Genomic DNA, 26,529 nt, shown 5'->3' on the forward strand with positions numbered 1-26,529 from the left:
AGATGCGTATGCTTTGTACGGGAATGCATACCAAAATCCCAGTGACAAGGAGTCGGGGGCCGGAATCCAAATGCAGTCGCAGTCGGCAGCTGCACATCTGTCGCTCGCAGGACATGGAAGAGGAAGCAGCCACAGGAGGCGTCGTGCGGAGAGCGAGAAAGAGAGTGAGAGACCCATTCCCAGTGAGAGCGAGTTGTGGTTCTCTGCCTCTCTTTCGCTGACACACGACAGGATGGCATGCTTCGTGCTCTTTCTTCGGCTATCATTCGCTTGCATGTTCCATTTCCATGCCGTTCCGCTACGAGAACTTCGCCTGAATTGACGGCTTCTGATGGACGCCAGTTGTTGTTTTGGCAGCGTGCGGTTCGGTCGACGGGTTACATCGCCCTCTCTCCTCTACCAAACTAAAGAGGCGCCAAATTCACTCAATTGGCCAATATCACACACGCGACTCAACGGGCACGAAAGTGTTTTGTCAAACAACATAGATTGTATAATAATATTATAAATATATGCATATTCAGGCGGAACTCGCTCAGTGGCTAAAGCAAACATTCAGTGCCACCGATCCGGAGAATTCCAATCGATCGCGTCGGTACTCAAAAATTGAGCGAGAACAGGAAGAGCCGGCTGTCGGCTTCAGTCTTCAAATCCTCACCCTCGAGAACACCCCTTGATTTTTTGTTGTCGCGTGTGCTGCCGTACTACACTACCACAAACTACAAAATATATAACATACAAACTGACGCCAGGTGTGTCAAATTCATAGTTTCTTCTTCAGATATTTTGGTGCCCCATCGGTTTTTGTTTTGCTGCATTCATTCGCATTCGAAAAGTCGCTTTTCAACGCAAATCCCAAAACAGCTGTCACTCCCGAATATTTGCCAAATGCCTCTTCATCGGATCATCTGAATCGCGTAGTGAAGTGAAAATCGGAATACAGTTGAGATTTATTTCTGAAATCTACAGCCACAGTTGCAAAAATGTCAGCAATCAACAGTCGTAATCAGAAAATGGAACAGCAGGTAAACTCAAAACTCCAATTTGGCAGCTTTAAAAAGATCATTTCTAGGTTTAAGCAACTCAAACCTATAATCTTTGGTACTCCTTTTTTAAAAAATAGCTTAAAAGTGTCATTCATATCCATTGTGTTTTATAATCTTCATAAAGTGAATAAATTAAACCAACGATCCTATATCCTAGATCCTTGTGAACACTTTAATAGCTGCTTGTATTAAACTTTTGCTTTAAGAACTTTTTCATTTGACCATGAATCAAGGCAAGTTAGCACTGGCCTTTTAACTCTTCCAGCCCGACGGTTTGTGAATGTGGTCTAGAAACAAGAAAATCCTCTCCTTTCTTGGAAAATTCGGGCAGCCCGGAGCAATCAGCACCAGCCGAAAGGGGCCATCAGCAGGCATTACACGGAATTTGGCCTCAAAGCTGACCGCTCTAAATGTGCCACCCCTTAAAGGCAAAAAAAAAAGAAGGAAAATGGAAACATCCAAGTGGCTTAACGCCTTCTCCAAGTGGTTTTGTTGTGCCCGTTTGCTCGTGGCCAGGTGTTCGTCTGTTGTCCTGGCAACGGCGTCCAAATAAATCGAAACGAAGCTCCTGCTCCTGGTGGTGCAGTTGCTGCAGTCCGATTCGATTGTCATTGGCCCTAATTATGTTGGGTGGCACTGAGGAACAGCCAAACAAGCCCAAAAGGCACCCTCCTCCACCCACTGCATCATAAATCGAATCACTTCGATGTGGTTGAGTTGGGCTGCCAAGTGTGGGAGGTCCTGGGTCCTTCGAGTTGCTTCCATTTCGTGCTTATAAAACATTGAGCAGCTATTGACAGCTTCTTCGAATGGAAGGACATTATGAAAACATTATGCCAAGTCATTTTAGCTACAAATGAAATAGCTTGCAAGAAATCGAAAATAAGTGGAAGCATTTCATTTTGATTGAATTTTAATTGGAATTATAAATTCACATTGAATCATCTCACAAATTCCCAGGAATTAACACATTTCGTGATTGCCATTTTAAAGCAGCTTGTTTGAATAATGTTTGCTTTATCACTTTCATTTTCAAATGCGAGTATAAATATGATAAATAGCTAATTTTCTTTGAACGTGTTAGCATAGCACATTAATGCTTCGTGTTGGGTCATTTTCTCGAGCTTAAGCCAACACAAAGTTATATCCGCCATAAAAAAGAGAATGTGGCACAAAAAAGGAGCCAATTTACACTTGGCATAAATCAACAGAAGAAATATGTGAGTCAACTCATAAAGTGCTCGCTAAATATACACAAAGGATTAATAAAGTCTTCGGCCTGGACGCCAGCTAACCCACAATGTGGTATCCTTTCTTTGCTTGGTGTCCTGCGTCACTATGGGCAACTACACAGACAGGATACTATGGTATCCCTATAGGAACACAGACAGACAGACAGCCAACTAGAAATATACACAATACCAGTGTTTGGCATTGTTTTCGTGTTGCCATCACCCATGGAATACCATTAAGCGAGGCCACAAAATCGATTCCCGCCTGGTGACGAGTCCTTCAGCTCGGCGAGGAACTGAGCCGCAGGATAATGCCCAGTAATAAGTCACACAATTGCTCACTACTCCCACATATGAATATAATATTTGCCTTCCGCAAATCGCTCAGTCTTTTCCTCACGCAAGCCGTAAAAAGAAACATTTCGTCCAAAAAAAAAAGGATGTGACGCACCGCCTTTTTCTAATAAGTTTCTTGCGTAGATTAGGGTGAACCTTTCAAGCTTGACATATGATTATTACAAGAAGAACAATATGATTTGACTAGAGCATAACTCAAGCAGGATAGGGTCTCTCTATTTGTTGTACTTCAAACTGAAACATACATTTAAGTATATATATCATTCTGATATTTTTAGCATTAAGAAAAAGGTCCACCCTAATATGTATATTAGCCTAGCTTCACTTAGCTTTACGGCTTTTGCCCTTTGTTTCGAGCCTGTAATTTGCGTTCTGTTGCTTCAAGTCCGAGGTTCTTGACCCAACGAGAGGAAAAGCCGGCTAAAACGAAATCGAATTTACCAAACTTTTCGTCTGGCAGCCAAAGTCGAGGTTTAATATTTAATAAGAATACGGATACCTTATTAAATGTGCATTTGGAGCTGTCATTATGAACTGATTGATTGTTTCGCTAAGAGCTGTATTATTTGACTTGTGTCTCAAATTACCTGGCATTGATAGAATCAAAATAATAACCACAACTATTTGATTAAGAATTTTGTGGAAACTTTCCATAGCTGACCATTGGTAATTTAGATAAAGAAAAGCCCACTCACTTCCATCAAGGTCAAAATTATATGAAAAGCGGAAAATGCTTTATAATTCATGTGACTTAAAGAAAATTCAAAAATAAAAAAACCATCCATTCAAATGGTTTAAAGCCAAGGAAAAAGCAGAACCACTCAGGTTATCCAAAGAGCGATTCATTTTCAATTAAAGCCAACAAATTTTGACACATATACTAATAGCTGGCAATAAATTGCAGGATGAAAGTGTTCATAGCTCCATGCTGGCATTTCTTTTCAACAGCTCGTATTTCGGTTTATGTTCCTGCCATTTTCATTTGGCTAAAACTGCAGTTGGCAGTTGCCAGTTGCCGGCTTAGTGGACAAGCTGCAAACTCCAATTTCGTTTCCCATTTGGGACTTTAAACTTTTCGTTGCCAAAAGGAAGGACATCAGTCAAATGCTGGAAAATATTACGCAGAGAAATTAGGGGGTAGATTTTTGCATTCACCCACAGAAACATTAAGTTACACCAAAAATCCCTTTAGCCATAAGAATTCATGGCTCATAAAAAAGTGGAATCAAATTTCATTTTAGTGTAAATAAGTGTCTGATAAGGAGAGCCAGATACTGTGACATTAAATTAGCAGCTTGGGAATGCTTCGTCGTCCTTGCAGGACCTCATTTCAATTGCAGATTCCATTAGCTGCAATTTGCTGGTGCATCGCACCCGGAGCAACTGCATCCGTAGGCGGCAAACTTGATTCAATTTGTCAGACAGACACAAAGTTTCGGCATCACAGTTGCCCATATGCAGGATTCGAGGAGCAGCAGAGCATCCTGCCTGATGCAAATTAATTACATTCCCGGGAAAACGGAAAACTTTCGGCACACGGCTTTTGCCACCTAAGTGCAGCGGTTTTTGCCGATTTCCCAGGAAAAACAAATTTATTTCATGCCCCGTATATGAAATATATCTGTTTTAATTGGCAAACTTGTGGCGGCAACAGACACGTACTATTTAAGCAAATATTTTGCAAATATCTAGCCACAATCAGTAAACTGGCAATGGCAGTTATATTGAATAAATATGAATGCAAGCGAAGGAAATAATTGTAATAAATTGAAGTCACTGACAAACATTTAAAGCTGAGTTAAGTCAAACGTAACATGTTTTATTAAATCAAATTACTTGCTTTAATAGCCAACTACTTTAACTACAATTTAATTTATACATGGCTATTTTTGCTGTGTATCGAAAAATGACCAATTAAATTGAAATGTCTTTAATCGCCTTTTGCCCAGTGGTTGTGTATTTGCGGTCCGCTGTCACACGTGTGGTTTGCTGCGGCTTGCTGCGGTTTGCTGCGGCTTGCTGCGGCTGCTGCAGCGGAAACTGCAGCTGACAGTTTGCAGAGCTCACGTCACTGATTAAGTGGTCGGGTGGTCTGTGGTTTCTTCTTTACCCCGTCGAAATCCATCCTTCAACTCCCATCAGGAGGCCATTAGTCCTTATACCGGGATTAGTTTTCATCCCGAAAAGGATGTGTGCTACTAATTCTGTGCTCAACGCTCGCCAAATTGTTTATGTTGCTGCCTGATTTAAAATTAATGCAAATTCTGTTTGCCAACAGATTATTTGCACTTGTCTTTTTTAATTGTAAACTAATTAGGCCGTTTATCTGGTCGGCTAATTAAAATGCATAAAGGTGTGGAAATAATGCGGCCTTAAACGAAATTTCCATTGGCCATGCATTTCAATGGGGAAATTATGAAAAGCGCCACAGCGATTGGTAAAATCCAGCAATGGCTTTTTGCGAAATGAAAACGGCACTTGAAATTAATGCCAACTGAAGTTGACGTTAATACAAATGGCTTATTTAATATCATTCACTGGGGAAGCGGAAATGGTTGACTTTACTTTGCTTTATTACGAAATCTTGCCTTTCCAACTTGCAATGTCCTTGCTGGAGTGTCCTTTACATTCAGGTGGGTGCGGGGAGGTAGGAATGGTGGCCTTTCCATTCCTTTCCATTCACTCAACTGAGATTTTTCTTTACCGCTTTTCTTTTTCTGCGTCGCACAAAACGAAAATGTCGGAATGGACCTTAATAGTCAGATTATTCCATGTTGCCATCTTGCACAAGTCGCCAGATTTATGACACTTGCTTTTTGCCACTTTTTGCCAGTTTTTGCCACTTTTTGCCAGAGATTTGAGCATTTTCAACTGCTGCAAGCCCAATTGAGTCAGCCACTTCAATTTGAATTTAAATCAGATATTTAAAGCAATGGAGAATTCAATTTCCCTGGTACTTTTGCCGTTTGCTCATGTTGTGATGACTTTTGTAATATTTATGGCCATTTCGAATTTCCACATTGCCCGCTTGGCAAATATTGTTTTGCAGCTGTCATCAGCAAAAAATACCAGTATTTATTCAATTTGATATGCGTTTATTTTGCAAATTAATTTGCTGGCTTGAGGGGCTGTAACTGCTTGAGCTGCCCTCGTTGTGTTGAGTGTCCTCAGACTCAGGCAATTCGACAAACAAGTGGACAGCCAACGGAGTTGTAAGCTAATTAAATGTTCATCATACGCCCCGTTGGCCGGCGGCAAAATTAAACACCGGCACTCAGAGCTCCACGGCTGTCCCTCATTAGAAATTTAATTAAAAGCAGCGCGGAAAAATCATATAAAAATTCTGTTTTCATTTGGGTAATGAATTTTCACTTTCCGTGTAGTTTCCAGCTTAGTTGGCCAAATGCAATAAATTAAATCCGTTTATGAAACTGTTTATTGATTTAAAAATAAACAGCGTTTATGTAGATTGCTTTCGCGCGAGCAAAAAAAGATACTAACAATTTCATTTGCAATTAACATATAATTTAATTGCATGTATTTAAATGTTATTCAAATGATTTCGCACTTATTTACAATTAGAAAAGAAACTTTCCACTGAAAGTTTGCATATCAAACTAAATGAAGACATAGAATTCCAGTTTATTATTCTGCGACATCCGAATCCCCAATAAACGTTTAGTTCTTAAATCGAGACATTTTGTGCTAGAATCGTGGGTGGTAGCTATAAAGTCAAGGAACCCATGAAACATTTATTGCTCTCGACTTTTGGGCGCTAGTAGCGAGCATTTGAAACGAAAACGCCTGACGTTTTGCCTTCGGGCCATTTCGAGCCTTGTAAATGGCAGTAAACCCGACATAAAAGCGGAAAATCATCGAACCACTGCGTATCCGGGACTTTTCCGTCCGTTTTGAATCTCCTGTGGCTTACTGTCTTTTTTCCACTCGCTGGCCATGATTGCTTATCCGACGCATTTGGCTTAAAGCTCCGCTTAATTACAATTTCAGCGCCATTTTTTAGCGCCAGCTCTCCGGAGATTTTTGCCTTCCGATTTCGTTGCAAAAAGCGAAAAGCTGTCGACATCCGTAATGGGTCTCCCCTGAGTTGTTGCTGTATACCGCAAAAAAAACGCTGTATTTATTTTATAATAATTTCAGACAAAAGGAAATAAACAATCGTGTAATTGTGAAGTGTTGCCTTTCCGGTCAGTAACTTTGGATTGCCCCACGAAGTGTGCAACAATTAACTCGCCCAAAGTGCTTCATCTTTGCCCCGCTGGGCAGAATTCTGTGGCATGCCTCTCTCATTTTGATTTTGATTGTTTGCCGGGCCTAACCGCGTGGGCGCCACCACATCAGCACCACCAACACCCCACCTACCGGCTGCTAATTGAGGTTAACCTTAAAGCGGCTGAAAGCGAGAACTTTGCGTCGCCTTGACCAACTCTACGCCAAATTGCCACAAACTGTGGAATGTTTCCTGTGGAACAATTAGTGGTAATGCGGTTAAATGAATTGGTGTACTGAATTAGGTTCAATTTGTTCATTGCTAAGCCTAATCATAGTCCAAAGTATCTGGTTAAGATTCATTCATCCATACATTCATATTCATTTGCATAAAGTTATTCAAGTGAGGCACCCATATCGATGAGAAATCAATTCCTTGAAAGCAATTATTATCAATGACTCAAGTCTGTCATAAAATAGGAATGAATGTATGAAGGTTTTCCCGGAAAAGCGGAGAACTGTGGTCAAGGCTCGTCCTCAACTTTCACCTTTATTACACGAACCGCAAGTGGAAGGCCAAAACTCAAACAAAGGCACTATCATTGAAATTGGAACGCGGTCGGTCGGTCTGTCAAGTCGGAAAAATCGAAGCTACCACATACGTGATTGGTGTGGGTTAGGAAGTTACTTAGTTAGTCCCACAGAAGGAACCCAAATGGACACTCGTCCTGCTACCTTTTCCAGTTGGCAGCGACAAGGCAACGTCCTCGTCACTCACTCGCCCATTCATTCATCCATTCGCTCACTGGGCCATTGAGGCATGTCAGCGTTCAGGTTGGATTAGCTCGATTATCGTTGCGTTCCTCATGTTGGGTGACCACCCACACCCATCCACCCACCTCCATTACTCCCAGTGGCTTAGTTCTTTGACGAGCTTTGGCGCTCTGATTGCATGGATGTGCCCTTTTGCTTTCACCGGGGAAAGCAATCGTTTGAGTACGCAAGTATTGAGTTTGTACTTGAAAAAATCTTATTTAACTAACACTTTAAATTGATTCAATTCGTTATTTTATTTGATTATTCATTCCCAACAATTTTTTAAATCAAAGTCACGTATTGCTGCTTTCTTTTTATTGATTTTGTGGGGCTGCAATTCCTGTCACTTTTCTCTGAATTGATTCACGCGTAATCCCCTTTAGCCCCCTTTCAACTGCTCCACTGGCTGGGTTTGTTTTTTATCGATTGAGTGGGGGGGGGGGGCATTTGCTCCCTTTTTGCGCCGCTTTTTATTTGTTTGTTTTGACACTGAACCACAAACGCAATGGGAGCCGTTGGCAACAGAACGCCCCATGTCATGTTGCAACGTACCACGTGTCGTATGCGCGATTGCATTTCAATCAATCCCTTTGCACATTGTTTTTGCCTCAGAAAAGAGGTCTAATCTCTTTTTTATGCACTTGCCGCTGACAACAACTCACGTATTTCTGCCTATGACCGGTGCACACAAAAGAAGCAGCAGATTTCCCATGAACATTAATGATTGCCAGTGACATATGACAACTCTATTGTGCGATTGACCCAGCTATTAATCAGCTTCAAGGTGACCTGATTGGTTCTGATAAGACATAATAAATGGATAGAGCAATTTGTAGCACAGCAAAGCTGGAGAATTAATTGGGGTGTATATAATTAAAATGCGGCATTTGATATACGCAAATAGAAAGCTTGCTCCTGCTCGTAAAGGAATCCCTTAATGACATTTGCATATTTTAATCGAATTGCGACATTCCTCAGAAGATGGAATTACATTGAACGCGAAGGTCTGCAGCTCATCGCTCATCCATCAAGGACGATGTGGAACTATTCAAAAATGAGATATTGATTGCACACACAAAAAGCGGATTGTGGCGCATTGTTATCGCCCCCTCGTCACTCATATCATCATCATATCGCGTCTTTATAAGGTGGAAAAAATGCTCCAATGAAATTGCATATCGAATTTCGCTTTGAAGGCAAACGGAAGGCATTCGGCTGCACACAAATGACATGAAAGTCGAGGAAAAGCCGTGCAACTTGGCATTGCAGCAGCAATAGTTGCATGTTGCAGCAGCAACTTTTCCGAGCTGTTTTTTATTGATAAAACTTTGTCGGAGTGACGTTCAGTGTGCCAAGGCAACGCAATCCTTGTGTGAGTTTGTTATCCTGCGTCCATATGTTTACATACCAACTATAGCGAAGCTAAACTGTTCGTGCGTGCGGACAACTAATTCTGAGCAACCGCTCATCCTTGAGCACATCAATCAAATTTCATTTAAAATCCTTGTTTATTTATGACCTTTGCTGCATGATTTATGCGCCAGTTGAGTTGCTGCAGCATGTCATGTAGATAACTGAAGGTATATTTAAGTTATTCGCTTTAAATTGCCGCCTAATAAGTTGAAATGCAACTAATTAGCAATCTGTCTGTAGCCTGATGCAATTAAAATAATTACTGTCTGCTTAAAAGTGTCCCCTCACTTGATGAATGCCATAGCCACTCTCTCAAGGATGCGCAATCAGGACTCTGGCTTGCAGATGAAAGGGAAACTTTTCATACTCAAGGCAGCGGGCGCCGCTAAGTAGGCTACAATTTTGCGCTCGTGTTTCGCCCGCCGGAAAGAAAAAGCGAAGATGCAGCAGCTGAATGTGCTCATTCCTTGATGTTTACTCAAATGCAGAAATTTAACTCTAATCAAATAACAATTAGCCAAAGCCAGTTAAATCTCCCTGGCCAGTTGCTGTACCGACAGCCCAATGACTTATCATAATTGCAAGTGAATTAGCAAATCCCTCCGGTGTTCCATGTGGTTGAGTCCATTCTCACTCCCCCTGCCCATGAATATTCAATGCGACGACAGACCTTATTCATTGCCATTCAATGCGTTCAATATGTGCTGAAAGTGGCGCAGAATCCTCCGCCTCATCTCCTCCTGCCGCGGGCAGCAGCAACTTCCTCCATCCCTTGTGGCTCGTTGATGGCCCCATCCGTCCGCTTCCGCCGGACTTGGTAAGTTTCCCCCGCATTCGCATTCGGATTGCCATTTTCCAGTTACCGCAATCAGAGCATTTATATTGAAAGTTACCAATTGGCTGGAAAATGCCAGAGAAGATTTTCAACAGTAGCCCACATTCTGCCTCCCGGTTTACTGTCCACAAAAAAGGCGAATTTCTTTGGCTAAATTACAAAAGGAAGCAATATATATAAATTCAGAGAAAAGCCGATTAAGTTGGGAAGGTTGGTCAACAGTTTTTTGGTTGCCTTGCGACAATATGTTTCATTGGATTGGGTTATTCCCTTAAGTTCTAAAATGCAAACTTACTCCTTTTTTCAAAAAGATATAACAGAAGAAGAGAACTATTAGCATACATAAATTGCCATCGAGACTTATATGTTTATAATATTCCGCCCCTTTTGGCCACAGTTATGAACACCACATCTGAGGAATGTTTATTCCCCACATCGTATTTATCTTGAGCTCCTCCACCGCAAAGTCTCCTGCCATTTGTCACACACTTCTCGCAGCAACTTTGTTTATATTCCGCACAGTTTTGTCACCTTCAGGAACTCAGCTCCTAAATCCAAAGGATCTTAGCCAGGACCTCGCACCGCACACAAAAACTTTAGCCCGAAAAACAAGTTCCAAAAAAAAAAGAGACACATATTTCGTATGCAACAGGAATATCTTAAGCCCAGATTTTGCAGTCATTTTTGTGAAAGCAAATTTATCTAGCCAAGGAGGCAAAACAGAGGAAAAGTAATATCTCGTAAGTAGCAAATAAATATGTGCGAAGGATGTCAGGAGCAGAAAAAGGAAGAGAGATTCATGTGTGGCCAGAGGATTACCATATTGAACCAGGCAAATACAAACGGCAAGCGAAGAACGACTGCGGCAATATACCAGGAACTTAACTGGGGAATCGAGCAGGATGTGCTCGTCCTGCGTATGTATTATTCCCCACAGGACATGTACGGATGCAAGGCACGTCTATGTGTGCATGTGGGCCATTCATTTAATGTGCACACATTACGATAGTCCTTAAAATACCTCACTTTTTGGGTTGCGTTTAACTTTAAACTTTAAACTTGCGCCATTCAGCCATTTGAAATACGTGGAAGGCCGTTGAAGGTGGTTGGTTGGTTGGTTGAGCGATGAAACAAAGGACCTGGCAAAAATTTCGGCTGAATGCCTTCGAGAGTTTCTGCACTTTTTAAAGGTTCTTTCAGCTGCGTTGGTTGGTCGGTGGTCAACATTTTGGCGCAGACAATGGCTTGCGACACACTATCATTAATTAAAATTTATACTTTTTGCAACTTAAGCTCATTTCAATTCAGCTTCAAACTTGGCGCACTGCGTCGAATAGAGCGGGAAAAACTATTGAATCGCTGAAAAGTTGCCATGGGATATATATTTCAGCATTAAAAACATTTTTCTAGCCAGTTGCAACTGTGTGCAATGGCTGAACCAAAACTTTAGCAATTTATGCATTTTTATGCAGGCATCACTTGAGTACACATTTTCGGTGTGGAAATATGATTTTAGATATTTTATATCTATTCCTCCAGAGAATTTCAGTTCATTTTTTATTCCTGCTCGTTAGCTGAATGTTCAACGTCGTAACTTTAAATTATTGGAAAAAATAAAGGGGGGGGGGAAAGTGGGAGTTCGTTCGGAGTTAACAACGCGTGTCGTAATTGGAAAATGCGGTTTTTAGTAAATTGGTAATTTCCAGGGAAATTTTACTTCCTCTCTACCTTAAAATGGTTATGGTTTTGTTGTTTTATTCAAGATTTGTGGCCTCTTTAAGCGAATTATTCGTAGTATTCATTATCAATGCCATGTGGGTGAGCAAAGGCAATGACCAGGTTCATTAATATTTGGCTTGCCAGCACCTTTGGCTTTCTACTTTCGCCTCATTCCTCCTTCAAACGTTGTGGAAACAGCCTTTGGGAATCTACAAATGCACTGAGAACAATAAAGGGATGTTCTTAAAAATTTAAATATAAAGTATTGTTAATATCTGGCTCATATTGATATATTTTACATATAAATAGTTAAGAGCATATTTTAGCTTGTTGCCTATCAACTTCTTAATGTGATAAATAGGCATTTCTAGTGTACACCATTCGTATTCATATTCCCGTGGCAACAATAGCCATGCAACCAATTCACTCTTCGCCACCTGCCAACTCATTGTGTTTGCCCCGTGCCAACAATTCTCGTCGAGGAGTCCGCCGGGGAATGTGCTACATGTGTGCACATGTAGATCCTGGGAATCGGGAGCCAGTGGGACAGCGACGGAGGAGCCTCCTGGCGGGCGAGCACATGCCACAGTGGCAACTGATTTGACCCTTCTACGGGGAGAGCGGCCTGCCGGCTGTTTGCTCAATGTCCCGATGCAGGTGCAGGAGCGTGAACAGGAGCTGCCCACGGGGACAGCAGAGGCGGAGGCGGAGGCGGAGGATGAGGCATCTGGCACGGTGCCTTGGCACTAACGAGTGAAGTCACGGTCTTTCCGCCTGTCAGCCTGCTCCTCGCAATGGGCACATACAGGCCGACATTGCGACACCCACAAATATGTAGGACAAAGGATGAGAGGCGCCGCGGGATGTGTTACTTTGACTTCACGGCACAGTGACTTGGACACCGTTTACCCTGGGCGGAAGACTTAACAAATGTATGAATTTATAGACTTAGTCCTTACAATAGATTAAAGTTCATAAAGTGAATGGATTGAAAGAACACAGATTAAACAGTTCATATGACTTTAAAGTGACCATTCATTGCACTTACTATAGCTAACTTAAGTAATTATATAATATATAATTGTATATTATATTATTTATATTATTTGTTGTATATGTATCTTTTATAAACATGGTTTTCAACAGTGGCAGCGTTCTATTCGCGATTGTTTTCTATTCCTTTTCACTTGTTCACTCACTTGCCCCACGTCACATTTCATTGCATACAACTAGGCGCCCACCCACACACACACACACACATGCAGCAGTCAATGTCGTTTGTTGTTTGTTTTTGGCTTTAGTTGATATTCTTGTTATTGTTCGGAATTTCCGAACAAAAGTGGCCGGCAAGGGGGGAATTGGACTAAAAATGTAACTAATTTGCGCCCGAGGAGCTCATGCGTCTCGAATGGTCCTTGGGTGGATTTGTCGAGACTTAATAACTTTGTCAGCGGGCATGTAGCCAAGGAATTTACACTTGTCAGTTCCCCAAAGACGGAAATCAAAGTGCTTGCCAACAACAACCAGCCAAAGAGGAGCTGAAATATGCGCCTTGGGGGCCAAAAGGACGAAGGCAAGCCAGGCCGCAGCAATTTTCTTGTTTCCATTTGTTGCTTTTCCTGTGGCTTTCCAGCATGCAGATGCAAAGGATACAGCTCGTAAGCCCTCGGATGCCAATTGGTTACGTGCAAACAACCAAGAGATAGGAGCTTGGTTTGATTTTAAGCCAAGAAAAATACATTCAATCCAACCCAAATGGAATGTAATTGAAAGAAGTTTCTTACAAAAATAGTGAATATAGATAGATATGGTTTTTCTCTAGGTGTATAGCTATCCCCAAAAACCCCTTTGCAAATTGAAGCTAGAATTTTTCCCTGCTTTCCTTTCAAATCCCAATAACTCAATGGAATTAATTTGCTTTTCATCCCAGCCGGATATTGAGTTCACCTGACCTTAAACGCATGGCTTCAAAGCTAAATTGCAAAAAAATAAAGAGTAGAGGAAAAAGGACTCATTAAATTTGTATTACAACCTTCTATTGAGCAGCGTGTTCAGCGATGTGTTAACCTATTTGCGAAGCCACACACAAAGTGAAACATTCATGAGTGTGCCACATGAATGTCGAATACCGATCCAAAGTTGAACAGTTTGCCGAACTTTTACCGGCGGAAGTTGGCCATCGCATAAATTTAGATGCAATTTTATTAGCAGCCACAACTTTGTTTCAATTTCATCGTATGTTGCCATAGATATATGCTGGTCAAATTTATTTATTAAACTTCACACACTGCATTTTAAAGTTTCCGTTGGGTAACCGCAATGTCCGACTCTTAGTTGGACTTTTTGGAATCAACTTTTATGGCCAAATCCATAAACCAATGTCCGCAGGAGCTCTTTATCCCAGTTTTGGCAACACATTTAAGTAAAGACACCCCGAGCCAAATCCACAACCACATCCAAGTCATCCACTTTCGGCTGGTGTCTCCATTGTGAGGGAACAATGCGAACATGATACGCCCGGCATGCTGGTCATCGCTTATGGCTTAATGAAGCGAGGACGTAAATGAATGTCAATATGGCCAAAACCAACAAGGGCAGCTGGAGCAACAAATAACCGGATGTGAGCTGAAGGACACGGAGCAGGCTGGAGGAGCTGATGGTCATGCCCCTCGTAATAGTTGCCACGCAGCTTTGACACCATGCCTTACACTTCGGGGGTTAATGGCCGGATCGTGGAGATAGCCAGGCTATATCTATTCCCTGTGGGGCCAGCGTGAAAATTGATGAACATTTTTCCAGCCCATCGGTAATTCGATTTTGTGTGCGTGCGTGCATTTAGTTGGGCGATAGAGTCGTCTAGTGGAGCAACCCTTGCTAAAATCTATTAGATCCTATTAAAGTTTTTGAAATATTAGAGCGATTCACATAAGCATTCTACACTGGAAGTGAAAACTTGGGGAAGAAACTTCTATAAATGAAACTTCTATGAATGAAATATTACAAATGAGTGATTACTTTTGATAGATAAAGTTAGTAAAATAAACAAGATGCTTATAAATCAACATTGATTTTAAGTTTTCATTTTGTATAGGTTGTTCCGCACCCCAAGTTCCTATGAAATTTGTCAATTTCCGTTTGTGTTTTTGTTGGCTGTCGGCTTTTTGGAAGCTGACTTGAGCCGCTGTAATACGTGCATATAATCCTTTATGCCAAAACACATCAGCAGCGAGTCCTTGCCAACTTGAGAGCTGGATGAGGCGGATGAGATGGGCGGGGCGGAGGATTAAGGGGCTGATTTGCTTGTCCTGGTATTTGCAAACAACAAACAAACAACGGAAAAAAGCCACAATGTTCGTTCGGCTTGCTGACGCTCTCAATTTCCTTTCGCTGCGCACGGGGCGTATGAGTAATCATTTTATTACGCGACCCCCAAAAGTATGCTACACACCGAATATCAGCTGCCAACACAGATGTTGACCTTTTGTAATGCATAAGTGTGTGTTGTTGTAAGTGTGTGTGTGTGGGTGTGGGTGCTCTTTGTGCTCGTGTCTTTTATTGCGAGCATGGCCCCTTCATTACGTATACGCAAATTTGTCTGGCACTAAATTAAAATAAATGCGCTAAGCACGCCCAAAAAGTTGCTGAGAAACATTTGCACATTTTCGTGGTCGTATATTATCGTTAATTCAGCTTTCCGCCCAAAATGCCTTTGTGTGCGAAATTGAAAAATAATAAAACCATGTGAATGTGCATTAAGCGAAGGATTATGGCTCAAGAATATGAGTTTAAAGCCAATGCCTTTGAGTTGACAAGCTGCACAGATTTGTGGCGCATATTAATCAAAGAAAATAATTAATATTAAATTTTAGTTAGCTCATGCATCTCCAAGATAGCTATGTAAATGCATTTAGCCAAGTTTAAATCTAATGCCTTGCCTCATTCATTGACTGTCTTATTAGCCAGAAGCGAAACTTTATGCATTCGCCGTTTTATGGTTGTTATTTATGTCAAATCGTTAACGAACCCCTGCAAATTGTGCTTGTGTTCTACGCTGCTCCACTTTGCGTTTCCAAGTTTTATGCCCCACCAGCCCACCGGATTCGCCCAAGGCGACGTCACTCGCTTTTTTACCAGCTCCGCATTTCGCCCCCATGGTTTTCCGTATTCTGTTTAGTACGTGCTCACGGCTTCAGTTCTGTTTTTTTCCTGCCAGCCAACTGATTTCAAATTTTCACACAATCGCGTTTTTTTTCGCATAAAAAAAAGAGTAAACATGTCACGGAGGATAGTTAGCTTTGAGGTTGGAACTTGCTGCATTCCGAATTTTGTTATTATTTTTCAGCTGAAATAGAAAATAGAAATCAAAACAATGCACTACTCTTAATTGAGCGCAGCGGATGAATTACACGGACGTTGACAAACTTTCACCATGTGAATTGCACGACTGGGGGTCAGCCACCACATAAGGGGAGATCTGTAGTTTAGTTTCTGGTCTGTGGTCTCCATATGTATGTAGTTATTCCAATCCATGCCATGCCACCCCATCCAGCAAAACCCAGTTCCAATCCCACCCACTGAAGGTGAAGCTTTTGCGCAACACTCGAAATCAAATTCATTTAAACTGGCACCGCTGATGATGATGACGTGGACGCCACCCCAAAGCTTTCGCATCTAAGTCCGTAGCTGTATCTGTGAATGAATCCGTATCTGTATCCGCATATGTATATGTATCTGTATCGGCAAGTGCACGAGTTTTAGGCACACGTGCATGAACAGAACGGGTTTGACCGCCGGCCCGACGAGACGGATTTCCCTATCGCGCCGTGACTTCGATAGCACGGAACCTTATCATCTCGGGTACTCGAAGATGTGGCCACTGCCATAAATCTCGTCACAGTGATTCCAGTGCCAGGAGAGGTGGTGGTCAGACGCCTAAGCACCAGAAACCAGAACACAGTTCCACTTCGTGCGCCGTCGAGGGCAGACATGTCCGTGTCCTGGTCGAAGACTTTCGCGGCATTCACCGTCGCCTGGCTCAGTGCCCTGTGCCTGTTGCCCGTGGAGACGTTCTGCGACACCTCCTACTACGAGAAGTACTACGCGGCGCGACGCTATGTGCCCCTCAAGCGGAATGCTCCGCTGGTCTTCAACTTCACCCTAACGCTGCCCGATGCGGATCAACTGGCGTCCTTCGAGCGGCCCGCCCTGGTGGGCAACCTGCCAGTGCTGGGCGCCTGGCAAGCGGGACGTGCCGTGCTCCTCAACCGCACTGCAATCCTCAATGTTTGGAGCGCCTCCGTGGAGATACCGCAGAACAGCAGCGTGGAGTATCGCTACTTTGCCGCCGCCGTTGGCCAGAGTGGAGCCGTACAGATTCGCCGCTGGGAGTCGCACGTCCACGCCAGGACCTTTAATACCACCAAGTTCAGTGGCAATCGCAGCGATGAGTTTGGACTCATTGGCAATGGACGCCAGTTGTCGCGTGGCTGGCTTCAGGATTCGGGCAACATTCTGCAGCTGAAGCTGTTCCGTGAGGCTCTGAGCCTGGAGGAGCAACCGGAGGTGGGACAGGAAAAGCTGCGCTTGCGTTTGCAGCCAGTGGATCCAAAGACCCTAGCGCCTATCCTCAGTTCGGCACGCGCCAATGTGGAGTACGTGCGAATGGCGTACGGCGACAGTAAACTGCGAGTGCAGCCGGAGTACGGAGTGCCCTACGCCACCGGTGACATCCTCATGTTCCATGTGAATCTAGAACAGCTGGATCGAGTGGCCTATCTGGTGGAAGTCTATGCCGAACAGCCGGAGGAGGACCTGGTCCGCCTCCTTGGATACTCGCACCTGCTGCACACCTCGTTCTCCGGCACTGAAGGCGAAGTGTCCATCGACCTCATCTCGCCGCTCTGGCAGCGCGTGGTGGGTCAACTGCGAATTGAGTACCTGCACATCCGGCCCATGGAGAAGGATGGCTTCGATCTGCGTACCAGCTTCGCCAACTACTGGCGCTCCAATTGGACAGCTCTGGAGATTGGCCATCGTGGATTGGGAAAATCTCTCACGGTCACCACGAATGCGGCTCCGCTTATTGAGAACACAGTGGCCACCATGCTGGCCTCCTCTGAATTGGGCGCTGATCTCGTGGAGTTCGATGTGCAGTTGACCAGCGACCTGGTGCCCATCATCCACCATGATTTTTCCATTCGCGTCTGCATTGACTCCAAGACCCCAACGAGCAAGGATGACCTGACCGAGGTGCTGCTGAAGGACATATCCTATGAGCAGCTCAAGGATCTGAAGACCTACCAGATCGTGGGCAACAAGATCGTCGAGTATCCCGCTCACAACAATGTTGAGCCGCCGGAGCAGCGACTTTTCCCCACCCTGCAGGACTTCTTTGAGCGGGTGAACCTGTCCACCGGATTCGACATCGAAATCAAGTGGCCACAGCAGAGAGCCGATGGACAGTTTGAGAGCGAACAGACGCTGGACAAGAACTTGTTCGTGGATCGCATCCTGGCGGTGGTGCGACGACATGGCTGCGGTCGACTCAATGTGATCAAGAGCTTCGACGCGGACTTGTGCTCCCTGCTGCGCTTCAAGCAGCACATGTACCCGGTGCTCTTCCTCTCCAGCAGCAAGGAGAACGTCTTCACCGATCCCCGCACCAGCACCGTGGAGCAGAGCGTCAACTTTGCCCAGGCCTTCGACCTGGGCGGCGTGTCACCCAACGCCGTGTTCGTCAAAGCGGATCCGGGTGTGGTGCAACGGGCGAAGGCACAAGTGCCCATTGTCCTGCTCTGGGGCTCGGACCTCAAGGATCGGGAGACCATCGACTGGTTCCTGCAGCAGGGACCCACTGGAGTCATCTACGATCGACTCGACCTCTGGCTGGGCGCCAACAGGACGAGTGCGTTCGAGGCGGAGCAGGATCTGCCCGGCTTCTTCCAGCTGCAGTGCGATCCGGCGCCCAAGGAGCGCGAGGTGAACTCCACCATCGAAAGCATACTGAGTAACGTTAACTTCCTGTAGTTCCCGAAATTTGTAGAGTTCCAAGAGAAATATACACCATTCAATAAAATAGCTAAAAAGGATATCTAAAGATAGTTTACATTTAATATGAATTTATTTAATATTGATTGTTTTCTGGCTATAGAAATTGGAAAATACTATATTTTATTTTTGATAAATCTCTTAATCATGACAAGCTTATGAGTATCTGAAATGAATATGCCGATTGGCTTTTTTTGGCAAGCGCTCACATTTCTTTATTAAATATTAAAAACATTATTTAAATATAAATGATTCTGGGTATTACATCCTTTTCTTCGTCCTGAGAAGCAGAAAAGAAATGAAAAGCTTGATTTATATGCGCAATTTCATCGCAACTTTTGACAGATACGGATTTTGTTTTCCCTGCTGATAAACATGAACGTGAACTTGAAATTTAAATCTTTAATGAAATCATTGCCATCAACATCAACCGCTGTCCCACATGTCGTTTCGCTTCCACCTCCATTTGCATTCGGATTCCCACACTCCCACACCCACCCGGATTCCATTCCATACTGCGGTGGTGCTGATGGAACTGCTTGATGCTCTCTGTTTTTGTTACCCCTTCGGGATGCTGGGCCAATTACCTGCTGAGCGATTTGCATTTTTCCGTTGGGGATTAGGGGTATCCATGCATATGCAAATATTGTGGCATTTACTGCGGTTATTTATCCGCTGCGTGGGTGTAAATTCAGTTCCAGCAATTTGTTGCAACTTGAAACTGGGCCGCCTAATTGGGTTTACGGAAAATCAAAACTAATTGCCACCATGCCAGCAAAACATTCCACTGGCTCCTATCAGCCAGTGCACTTGAAATCGCAATTATTTGATTTATTATCTTATTACCTTAGGTGGTTCGTAATCTTAGTAATCCTTGAGTGATTGCGATTAGAGCTTGAAGTAAACAATATTTTCTGCTTGCAGCGCCAGCTGATGGAGGCCTACATCCGGCAGAAGAGAGCCTCGCCGGGAATGGTCCAGGCCAGCGATTTGCAGATCAACCGACCCATGTCCGGGATGCGCAGCAACAGCCGGGAGCTGCACGCCTACGACGGACCGATGCAGTTCATCAGCTCGCCCCAAAATCCGGACCAGATACTCACCAACGGCAGTCCCGGGGGCATCAATCCGGTTGCCATGAACACGAGTCGCAACCACTCGAACAACATGCGCAGCCTGAGCACCATCAACCAGGAGGGTAAGTGGCCGTACACTCCAAGAAAAGGTAGTTACTGTGCTTAATATGAGTTTAGGATGAAACTTAGCAGTAGTGATCTCGAATAACCATGGAACTATTTTGCTTTTCAGCTGATCTCATAGAGGAGATCTCATCGCACGAGTTGGAGGACGAGGAGAGCAGTCCGGTGACGGTGATTGAGCAGCACCAGCAGTCAGCCTCGCACAGCGCCAACTCGACGCAATCGCAGAAACCACGTGCCCGCCAGCATTCCTTTAGCGACAATCTGGACGAGGATGACTATACCAATCGCAATGTGGCGGGTGCTGCTCCAGTGCGTCCCGCCGGCATGGCCTCATCGCCATACAAGGACGCAACGCTGGACGGCAGCAGCAACGGAACGGGGAACGGAACTGGCGGCGAGTCCGAGGGAGATGTCATCGGCAATATCGACCAGTTCGTGATGCAACCAGCGCCACAGGGAGTGCTCTACAAGTGCCGCATAACGCGGGACAGGAAGGGCATGGACCGCGGCCTGTTTCCCATCTACTACTTGCATCTGGAACGTGACTACGGCAAGAAGATATTTCTGCTGGGAGGTGGGTTATTGATAGTGATCCTCTAAAGAGCTGTATTCAAATTTGATGCCATTATCAGGTCGCAAGCGCAAGAAGAGCAAGACATCCAACTACATTGTCAGCTGCGATCCCACGGATTTGTCCCGCAATGCGGATGGCTTCTGTGGCAAACTGCGCTCCAACGTCTTTGGCACATCCTTCACGGTCTTTGACAACGGCAACAAGGAGAGCACAGAGAGTCCTCGACTCGACTTGGCCGTTATCATTTATGTAGGTATTCAAGACACCATAAAAGGATAACCATCTCAATATCCAACTTATTCACAGGACACCAACATCTTGGGATTCAAGGGTCCACGCAACATGACTGTTATACTGCCCGGCATGACTGAGGACGATCAGCGTGTCAAGATCAGTTCGGCGGATCCCAAGCAGCAGGGCATCCTCGATCTGTGGAAAATGAAGGTAGGAAGCATGGGACATTCCAAAAATAACACCTACTAATTTTCGAATATTTAATAGAACATGGATAACATCGTGGAGCTGCACAACAAGACGCCAGTGTGGAACGACGAAACCCAATCGTATGTGCTCAACTTTCATGGGCGCGTCACCCAGGCGTCGGTGAAGAACTTTCAGTTGGTCCACGACTCCGATCCGGAGTACATAGTGATGCAGTTCGGCCGCACCTCGGAGGACGTCTTCACCATGGACTATCGCTATCCCCTGTGCGCCATGCAGGCCTTCGCCATTGCCCTCAGCAGTTTCGATGGCAAAATAGCCTGCGAGTGAGCTGGCTGGGATCCTCGGGTTGGCCCGTTGCCTTATGTACAGCTGATTATCTGGAGTGCGGATCAAGTCGCTCCGGGCGGATCATTGTTGAAAATATTATCGGAAATCTAGTCACTCGAAGTCGGGTTTTGGTAGAACATCGTTGAAATGAGTAATGTGGTAGCTACTCGTATCGTATCATTGTAAAACGTTTATTCAGAATGTGCTCACCGATTTTATAAGAAATTATTTAGGACAGGTCCTACAAGTTTGTAAATCTTAATGTGCCCCTCTAGCGATAAGTTCCACTTGTAAGCGAATCGGAGTCAAGGTCATTTAAAGTAATATCAGTTTTATAATCAGCATATAGCAACAAATCAAGGACTAATGTAAACTATTTAAATGCCACTACTATTAGTCGGTAAGAGAGCACTACTAACTTGTACTAAGCTCTAAATAAATACAAACAGCTATTGATCAAAAAGTGAAACTTCGTTTCTTGTTTTATACGTATCATTTATTTTAATACACGTCCTAACGTTATTTAAATAAATGCAAGACCGCCAGGCCTCCATACATAAATTACGTAATCTATTTACAAAAAGAATATCAGATCTCACAATGCGAATGGCATGGTACCTTAAATCCATACACACAAAAATTGTATAAATATCTTCAAAACGAGTATATGATCAAAGAATTACGTTAATAACTAATAAGTACAACGGAATTGTGTGGAATGGACCACATCTTCACTTTGTGTTATTTTTATCAGACTCCGTATGTCTCACAGAATGTGGGAACCTTGCGTTCCACCAACTCAACTCTTGTCTTTTTACATGCTCATAACTGCTATTTGATTTAGGCTAGCTTCTGCTACGATCTCTTACGCGACTTATGCGATGGTCGATCCTGGGGCAGTTTAAACTCAAGGGGATCGTAGTCCTCATACGCGAGCTTTCGCTCTGGCGCCGACTCAGGTAACTTGTTGATTTTCTGCAGTCGTGCAAGAACAATCTGCAAATGCCGACCGATATAGTCTTCGGCGGGTGCCAAGCGTTGGGCGTACTGCAGGCATGCAGCTGCCTTGGCCAGCCGCTTACGTTCCACGAACACCACGCAGAGGTTGTGCAAGCCCTGCGTGTTGTGGGGATCGTAGTGAAGTATGCTGCGGTAGCACTTCTCCGCCTCGTCCAGATCCTTCATGTGATTAATGTAGATGTCGCCCAGCAGGATCAGGCCTTTAACATGCGACGGATGATGTCGAATCAGTTGATTCAGAAATGGCACCGCATCCAGGGGCCGTTTTGTATCGGCCAGTAGCAGAGCCAGATTAAAAAGTGCACTACGAAAGTCTGCCTTCAGGTGTATGGCTCTCTTGAAAAACTGCTCAGCCTCGTCAAAGCTAGACTCGTCCATGGCCAGCATACCCAGGTTGAAGTACACCTTCTCGTTCTGATCATCGTTCTCCAAGACTTTGTACAGCCGAGAACGGGACACCCGGCGGGCCTCCTCGCCGCCCAGTTCCTGCAGCAGAATAGCCGAATTCAGCAATGCCTGCTCGTGTTCCGGATACAGTTCGATGGCCTTGTTAAAGTACACCTGCGCCTGTTGGCTCTTGCCCTGTTCTAGGAAAACTACGCCCAGATTATAGTAGATGTCTGCATTCTCATTATCATAGAGCAGTGCCTGCTCATAGACCTCCTGTGCCTGAGCTGTGCGATTTAACTTCATAAGAATGTCGCCACGGTTGATGTACGCCTGCAAAATAGAGTTTTGTAAATATGAGTAGCACTTGAAAAATAAAACTATAAGCCCTACCTGAACATAGTCACTCCTCATGCTGATAGCCTGGCGATAGAGATGATCAGCCTCCTCCAGACGCGTTTGATTTTTAGCTATGAGATTCGCCAGGTTGATGAACACATTCAGGTGATTGGGTGCAATGCGCGCATGATAGCTGACACCCGGCTTAGCTTGTGGAAACAGAGCCTTAGCCTGAACATAGGCTTGTTCCGCCTCCGCATACCGCTTGAGATTATTGAACGTGCGACCCACATTGATGTGGGCTCCGATGTCATCGGTCTGAATGCGCACGGCCTGCTGGAAGTAGAGCAATGCCTCTTCGAACTTTCCTTCGTTCTCCAAAGCGTGTCCCACGTTGTTGTACAGCTTGGCGTTGCGCTGATTTACATGCACGCCAGACATGAACAGGGAGTATTCTGTACGCCAATCTAAATTGCGTTGATGCGTTTTCAGAGCGTGCGTGAGGAGCAGGATAGCGAGAGCAGCTTGCGAAAAACGTTGCCAGCTTAGGCTTCCACGGCGCTGAAGCTGCTCAAAGCCATAGGCCACCAGCAAGCAATACCCCATGGATGGCATGTACAATATGCGTTCTGCTACCACAAATCCCACGGGGAAGAACAGATTAGAGGCTGGGAGAAAGGGCAGCACCATCCAGCCCAGACACATTATAAGAGTCCGCGACAGGGCCAGATTGCGGGTGAAGCAGGCCTTGGCGACCATAGCCCCCAATGCCAGGAAGGTTAGCAAGGTGGTTATGTTGCGGGAATCCGTGAATCCTTGCAGCAACGGAACAGTGCCTGAATACGGAGTTTAGATAATTATTACTGAGCTTCTTTTATACTTTATGGATATTACTCACCCATTGTCCAGTCGCAGCAGAGCAGCGATGGGCATAACAGCAGCCAGCAGTTCAGGTAAATGAGGTAGCCGTAGGTAAGTTGTCTCTCAGGAGTCTCCGCAGCAGAGGCTGGATTATCAAACCGCGTAAAGATGGGTAACTGTGAACCCATCACGTATACACGACCCACGAGGAGGGCCAACGTGATGCCAACCAGGAAGCTCAAACGTTTCCACAGCGTCGACGATGACCAGCGTCGAATTCCCGAAGGATTCGCCAGCTTTGGCGACTGCTGCTCGGTCCGCTCCTCAAACAGGCGCAGCACAAAATGGCACAGATGCAGTGGCCGTAGTTGATGGACCACGAACAACTCATAGACCACGCAGATGCCGGCAATGGTGATGCCTTGCTCCTTGCACAGCATGGAGGCCAACAGGCAACTGCCAAAGCAGCCAAAAAGCGTCAGCCAATTGGTGCGTCGCGGACAACCCGAGTCGCCGACGGACTTCGCGTAGCTAAGAAAGGCGGCCAGGAAGCAAATGGAAGAGAGCAATTCAGCGCGCCCGACGACGCCAGTAACGGCCTCCGTGTGAACTGGATGCACGGCGAAGAGCAGCGAGGCCACGAAAGCGCATGTGTTGAGCTGGGAGACGGATGACGAGGATGAGGCCGAGATGGCATTACTGCCCGACGCGGCACACTGACGCAGCAGCAACCGGCAGACCCGACGCCACAAGAGGCAGACCGACAAGTGCAGCAGCAGGTTGACGAGGTGGTATCCAAACGGCTCAAGTGCATGCAGCAAGTAGTTGAAGCGGAACGTCAGCACGGTGAGCGGGCGATAAGACTTGTGGGACTGCTCCTTGCGCATCGGTGTCCCCCAGAAGTCGTTCAGGAAGACGTTGATCAGCGGTGTGTGCGGCCTCAGATCCTTGTTGTCCCTAATTGCGCTGATGTCATCGAAGACCAGCCCGCACTGAGTACTGTTGTAATAGCAGACGATGCAGGCTACGCATATACACAGGAACTCGAGCAGGTTGCGCTGCGGCGAGCTTGTGGCTCGTTCCCGCTCCCGCTCCCGTTCCCTCGGCAAAGTGGAGGGTGCATACTGATGGATTCCGGGGTTGGGGTTCGTTGACATGTTGATTTCGCGTTACTTCGTGAAGGGCTTCATGTATCCACAATTGTTCGTTCAGGCGGCGAAATGTTGCATGTAGGGCTTTACCCAGCCACGGTCGGCAGGTCCCTAGATGGCCTGGAAAAAATTGAGAAATTGGGAACACCATTAGTTTAAGTTAACTGGAAGCTAATTAAGTATACAAGCCCACCATTTCAAGTATAGACACTTCCTGTTAGTGAGAAAGCCCCTAAATGTAGGCAACATATTTATATTTTTTGAAAGGGGATTCCCCAAACAACAAACTTGTGCAGTAATGTATATGTAAGCCCTTGCATCTTTTCTGGATACACACCCAAATCCTCTTACTTTCGGTAGTCCTTCCTCCGCAACTTACCGATTTTCACCCTAGTCAAAGTCCTTTTTAAGACAAACTTTCTACCGCTTTTTATGAGCACTTGAAGTTATACAAAGAAGCAAAAACTGATTGCGGAAAAAATCAATTAATACGCAACAAAGTAACTCCTTCCCGGTTACTGTCCTGGTTACCGACTGCACACACAAAAGCCCGAAGTTAACAAAGTTGTAACCCGGGCGGACCGACAGAGCTCCGGATCCGGACTTTGGGTACGCACAAGTACAAGTATGCGGACGGAGAGCGCTTCAGAGAGGCGAAGAGCGCGTGAGAGATTTGTTTGCATAAACTGTTGTAAATGTTGCGGGACCTGGAGCATTACTAGGCGGGGCACATCGGTGGGCAGATGGGCGGATGCCACAATGTTGCACTCAATGCCATCGATTTTCCGGGCGTTCAGTCAAAACAAACCACCACAAGCGAAGTAAACTCTCGTAAAGAGCGAAAAAAGGGGCATAGCTCCAGCGGGAGCTGGAGAGGATTGCATCTCAGCTGAGCGCAACTTTGTTGCACGACCGACTTTTCCCGAAGGACGACCGGGCGTGCACGTGCTCCGTTTACCCTTATTCCATTTTCCCGCCAAGAGCGGCACATGCGCGCTCCCGCATCCTTGCACTTTCACTTGCCAGGACGTGCGCTCTCCGTGCTCATGGCTCTCCCGCTAGCCGAGCGCAAATTAATGGCCGTGTGTGTTTTTGTAAAATTACTTTGACCGAGATACGGGGCACTGGAGAAGGATAAGGACATGGCGATGGCTATGGGCGCTGGAGCCGGAGAGCCAGCCGCATGTCCTCTCCCATTTTAGTGACATGGACATGGACGCCATTACAACGGCGATGGCCTCGCACACGCACACAATCACACGGCCGCAAACAAACCCGATTTGCCAACTTTGTTTCAATTCGCCAATAATTACAATGTTGCCTGCTAGTTTCGATCACCATTTAGCAAAAGGTTTCTCACACACCGCCCTGTCGTTCACATACTTGTTGAGGTAGTTCCATGGCATCCAAAACTGAATTACATTTTAATAAAAATCAGTGCCAAATGCGCGACTTGTACGTGGATTATTGTTGTGTTATCGATACGCCGATAGGCTACCTGCTCTTCCTCTTCCCAGCCAGCCATTCGCAGC

The 26,529-nt window shown here is 45.2% G+C and overlaps 3 protein-coding genes across 6 annotated transcripts; 2 read left to right on the plus strand and 1 right to left on the minus strand.

Moving 5' to 3' along the window:
• The first annotated feature begins 310 nt into the window (after positions 1-310).
• Positions 311-21,708, plus strand: LOC6735490 (protein king tubby). Of its 3 annotated transcripts, none has more exons than XM_039291296.1 (6): positions 311-1,025; positions 19,617-19,917; positions 20,001-20,468; positions 20,527-20,717; positions 20,775-20,912; positions 20,970-21,708. In XM_039291296.1, exons 1-6 carry the CDS (start codon positions 984-986, stop codon positions 21,237-21,239), a joined length of 1,410 nt encoding a protein of 469 aa, XP_039147230.1. In that variant the 5' UTR covers positions 311-983; the 3' UTR covers positions 21,240-21,708. The 3 variants fall into 3 exon arrangements, with proteins under 3 accessions (XP_039147230.1, XP_016028826.1, XP_039147231.1); XM_016168623.2 differs by having other exon boundaries at positions 19,617-19,890; XM_039291297.2 differs by lacking the exon at positions 311-1,025 and adding an exon at positions 19,209-19,546.
• On the plus strand, positions 16,411-18,733 carry LOC27207173 (glycerophosphocholine phosphodiesterase GPCPD1). The gene has a single exon (XM_016182908.1). It carries the CDS (start codon positions 16,632-16,634, stop codon positions 18,669-18,671), a length of 2,040 nt encoding a protein of 679 aa, XP_016028828.1. The 5' UTR covers positions 16,411-16,631; the 3' UTR covers positions 18,672-18,733.
• On the minus strand, positions 21,692-26,513 carry LOC6735491 (protein O-mannosyl-transferase Tmtc3). Of its 2 annotated transcripts, none has more exons than XM_016181461.3 (4): positions 26,381-26,513; positions 23,884-25,117; positions 23,040-23,821; positions 21,692-22,979 (listed from the first exon to the last, which is right to left on the minus strand). In XM_016181461.3, the coding sequence occupies exons 2-4, from the start codon at positions 25,001-25,003 to the stop codon at positions 22,095-22,097; spliced, it is 2,787 nt and encodes a 928-aa protein (XP_016028830.1). In that variant the 5' UTR covers positions 25,004-25,117; positions 26,381-26,513; the 3' UTR covers positions 21,692-22,094. The 2 variants fall into 2 exon arrangements, with proteins under 2 accessions (XP_016028830.1, XP_016028829.1); XM_016181460.3 differs by lacking the exon at positions 26,381-26,513 and adding an exon at positions 25,377-25,630.
• Positions 26,514-26,529: the final 16 nt, after the last annotated feature.

The sequence above is a fragment of the Drosophila simulans genome, chromosome 2R (assembly GCF_016746395.2).
Source record: "Drosophila simulans strain w501 chromosome 2R, Prin_Dsim_3.1, whole genome shotgun sequence".
Classification (NCBI taxonomy): Eukaryota; Metazoa; Arthropoda; class Insecta; order Diptera; family Drosophilidae; genus Drosophila; species Drosophila simulans.